The sequence below is a fragment of the Nanorana parkeri genome, unplaced genomic scaffold, assembly GCF_000935625.1.
Source record: "Nanorana parkeri isolate BGI_ZX_2015 unplaced genomic scaffold, ASM93562v1 scaffold10, whole genome shotgun sequence".
Classification (NCBI taxonomy): domain Eukaryota; kingdom Metazoa; phylum Chordata; class Amphibia; order Anura; family Dicroglossidae; genus Nanorana; species Nanorana parkeri.
The window spans coordinates 2,204,453-2,207,441 of record NW_017306278.1 but is presented as its reverse complement, the minus strand read 5'-3'; the positions used below and the strand labels follow the sequence as shown (position 1 = coordinate 2,207,441).

Genomic DNA, 2,989 nt, shown 5'->3' with positions numbered 1-2,989 from the left:
GGGGGGCGGGAGGGAGCTGCCTCTCCGCTCTGATGCCATCCAGAGAGCAACAGATAGGTGGGCGTGCGGGTAGGTGGGCGGGCGAGGGGGCGGGAGGGAGCTGCGGCCGGTCTTCACATGTAAAATGTAATTACACGTGCAGCTACCCCGAAGGTAAGACCTAGCGCTATCTTCAGGGATGTCTGTAATATAAGACCTACCACCGAACTAGGTCTTATTTTCGGGGTTGGTCTTACTTTCTGGGAAACACGGTACTACTGCCTTTGGGCGTTATGAAGGTTAAAGACTTCCTGTGTCTCTTGAAGGACAAGAAAGAAAATAGTCTTTTTGCTAGAAATCCATTTCCTTTTAACTCTTTGTACACTAAGCTAATATTTTAAACCATGTTATTGACTTTCCCAGCTGTCGTCTGTGACCTGCTAAACACCTCCTTCCTATGTAATGGGAGAGGGGGCGGTGTTTGTAGTCCAGATCAGGAGAGCAGCCTAGTGTGACAACGCTCCATAGATGCAGTAAGGTGAGTGAGTGTTGTCACCCTAGGGCAGTGGTTCTCAACCTTTCTAGGGCCGGGACCCCTTGGTAATATTTGCCAAGTTGTGGTGACCCCCAAAGGTAAAATTTAGGGATGACGCGGCTGCTGCAGCGACATCTGGAGGCGTGGCGGGAGAACTGACACTGCTGCGCTAGGAGAGAGCTGAGGAGGACTCTCACCTTGCACAGCGACCCCACAGGTTGAGAACCACTGCTATAGGCAAAGACAGGACCGGGCTCTGCAGCTGGAACTAGAAGAATTGGATTTAAAGTGTGTGGCTATATAACGTATGAGGTACATACTCCGCAGTACAGTCACGGATGGGGATGGGCTCGGGCGTGTTCGCAGCTCCACGTGCCGAACTTCAGGTCCCCCTCTGCCGATTGGCAGCATCAGAGGGCGGTTGCAATAGCTAGTTTGCTATTGGCTTTTGCAAAGTGAAATAGCCAATAGGAATCTAGCTATGCATTCCTATGGTGGGTTTTTTTCTTTCTGACTAGGCGACCCCTGGCAAATCGTCATTCGACCCCCGAGGGGGTCCCGACCCACAGGTTGAGAACCACTGCCCTAGGGCAGGAGGTAGGTTGCGGATATTGGCCAATAAAGGTTTCTTTTTTTTACCTGCACACACTTTAAGTTGAGATGGAAAGTAGTAGACGAGTTGCACGTTTTTATTATTTCTAGATGTGATCGCAGTACCGAGCATGAAGTATAATTCTAAATCATTGAATCGATGAATCTATAATGGACTTTATAATAATAAAAACGGTGTTGTGCTCGGCGCAATCTGATTGGACGTGTGAATCCTTCAACCTGTTGTGCATGTTCCTGACCCGGCTCGTCTCTCTGCAGGTTTATTGGTGAATGTAGATAAAAGAATCACCCTCTCTGCTTTCAAACAGCAGCTGGAGCCTTTTGTGGGGGTCCCCTCCTCCCAGTTTAAAGTCTTCCGGGTTTATGCCAGCAATCAGGAGTTTGAAAGCGTGCGGCTGAACGAGACGCTGTCCTCCTTCTCCGACGACAACAAGGTAGGAAGTTGGATCCATGGCTTCTCTGGCCGTTTCCATTTTGTTCTATGGGTCACCGCAAAACAATTTGCATCTTTCCTTGTAATCATGGCAACAGTACTCATGGCATGCTCAGGGGTCCCTAGAAGCTCATCCCTTGTTTCTGCATCTTGCTCAGCACCACTCCCTGAAGTCTGCACAGAGCTTGAAGGCCAGTTAGAGGGACGTGGCATTCCCCGTAGTCTCTTGATGTACTGCGCTTCCATCTTTACCGCACACTTTATACTCGCATCTAGACATGCCGGAACGGAGGGTGCCATGTTTCCTGTTGCAGCACTTGGACTGATTGCGTGATTTATAGTAAATTCATACCCTTGAAGTGCTCGCATACAGAAATGTGCAGGGGGGTCCCATGTTTCCTGTTGCAACACGTGGACTGAGCATGTCATAATAGTGAAAGTGTGTGTGTGTGTGTTGCCTTGTTTGCTATTTCAGCACATGGACTGATCATTAGGGATGCACCGATAGCGAGTATTTGGGCTCGTCCTCTCCCAAATGCTTCGATACCTTCCCCGATAACGGAACTTCCAGGCAGAGGAAGATTTTCTCTGCCCGGCAGTGCCGTAGGGGAACATGGAGCCAGCTTCCCAAGCGATCAAGAAGTTGGCAGCGAGTAATGACCCGGCTCCTTGATTGCCCGGGAAGCCGGCTTGATGCTGATTGGCTGGAAAGCTGGCTTCCCTGCCAAACAACATGGAGCCGGCTTCCCAGGCAATCAAGAAGCCGGGCGGCATGTCATTACCCGCAACTCAACTTCCCGATTGCCCGGGAAGCCGGCTCCATGCCAGCGGAATCACCGGTATATGTACTCTGCATCGGCAAGTACCGAAAGCAAAATATCTGTACTCGTGCTTCAGCCGGTATCGGTGCATCCCTACTAGTCCTGTTATAATAGTAGACAACGCCATGCATCATGCACATGGATCTCATTATCTAGAGAACGGAAGCTTGTATGTACCTGCTAAAACATTTGCCAGTCCGCTTTTTAGAACCATCCCTGATGTGTTGCAAAGTTTTTTTTGTATTGGAAAACATAAAATCTTTCCTTCCCCCCCCTGTATTTTCTAGATCACCATCCGGCTGGGAAGGGCCCTGAAGAAGGGAGAATACAGAGTGAAAGTGTTCCAGCTCCTAATAATAAACGACCCCGAGGTAGGAGCGGTGACACCGGACTCTGAGCAGACATTGTGGCGGCGTCGGTACGGAATATTCATCCTCTGCTTTTATGGGTTTGTTTTGCAGCCGTGTAAGTTCCTGCTGGACGCCGTCTTCGCCAAAGGAATGAGTGTGCGACAGTCCAAGGAAGAGCTGATTCCTCAACTCAGGGAGCAGTGTGGCCTGGACCTCTCCGTGGACAGGTATCTTCTCTCAAGGTTTCCGGACCATTGTG

The 2,989-nt window shown here is 50.0% G+C and overlaps 1 protein-coding gene across 4 annotated transcripts in view; it reads left to right on the top strand.

Moving 5' to 3' along the window:
* Positions 1–2,989, top strand: part of USP47 (ubiquitin specific peptidase 47) — a 69,064-nt gene that overhangs the window by 57,546 nt on the left and 8,529 nt on the right. For all 4 annotated transcript variants that reach the window (XM_018555353.1, XM_018555344.1, XM_018555337.1 and 1 more), the window contains 3 exons: positions 1,385–1,560; positions 2,668–2,751; positions 2,842–2,957. In XM_018555353.1, coding sequence (XP_018410855.1) covers positions 1,385–1,560; positions 2,668–2,751; positions 2,842–2,957 — 376 coding nt within the window. The remainder of the gene's footprint in view (positions 1–1,384; positions 1,561–2,667; positions 2,752–2,841; positions 2,958–2,989) is intronic.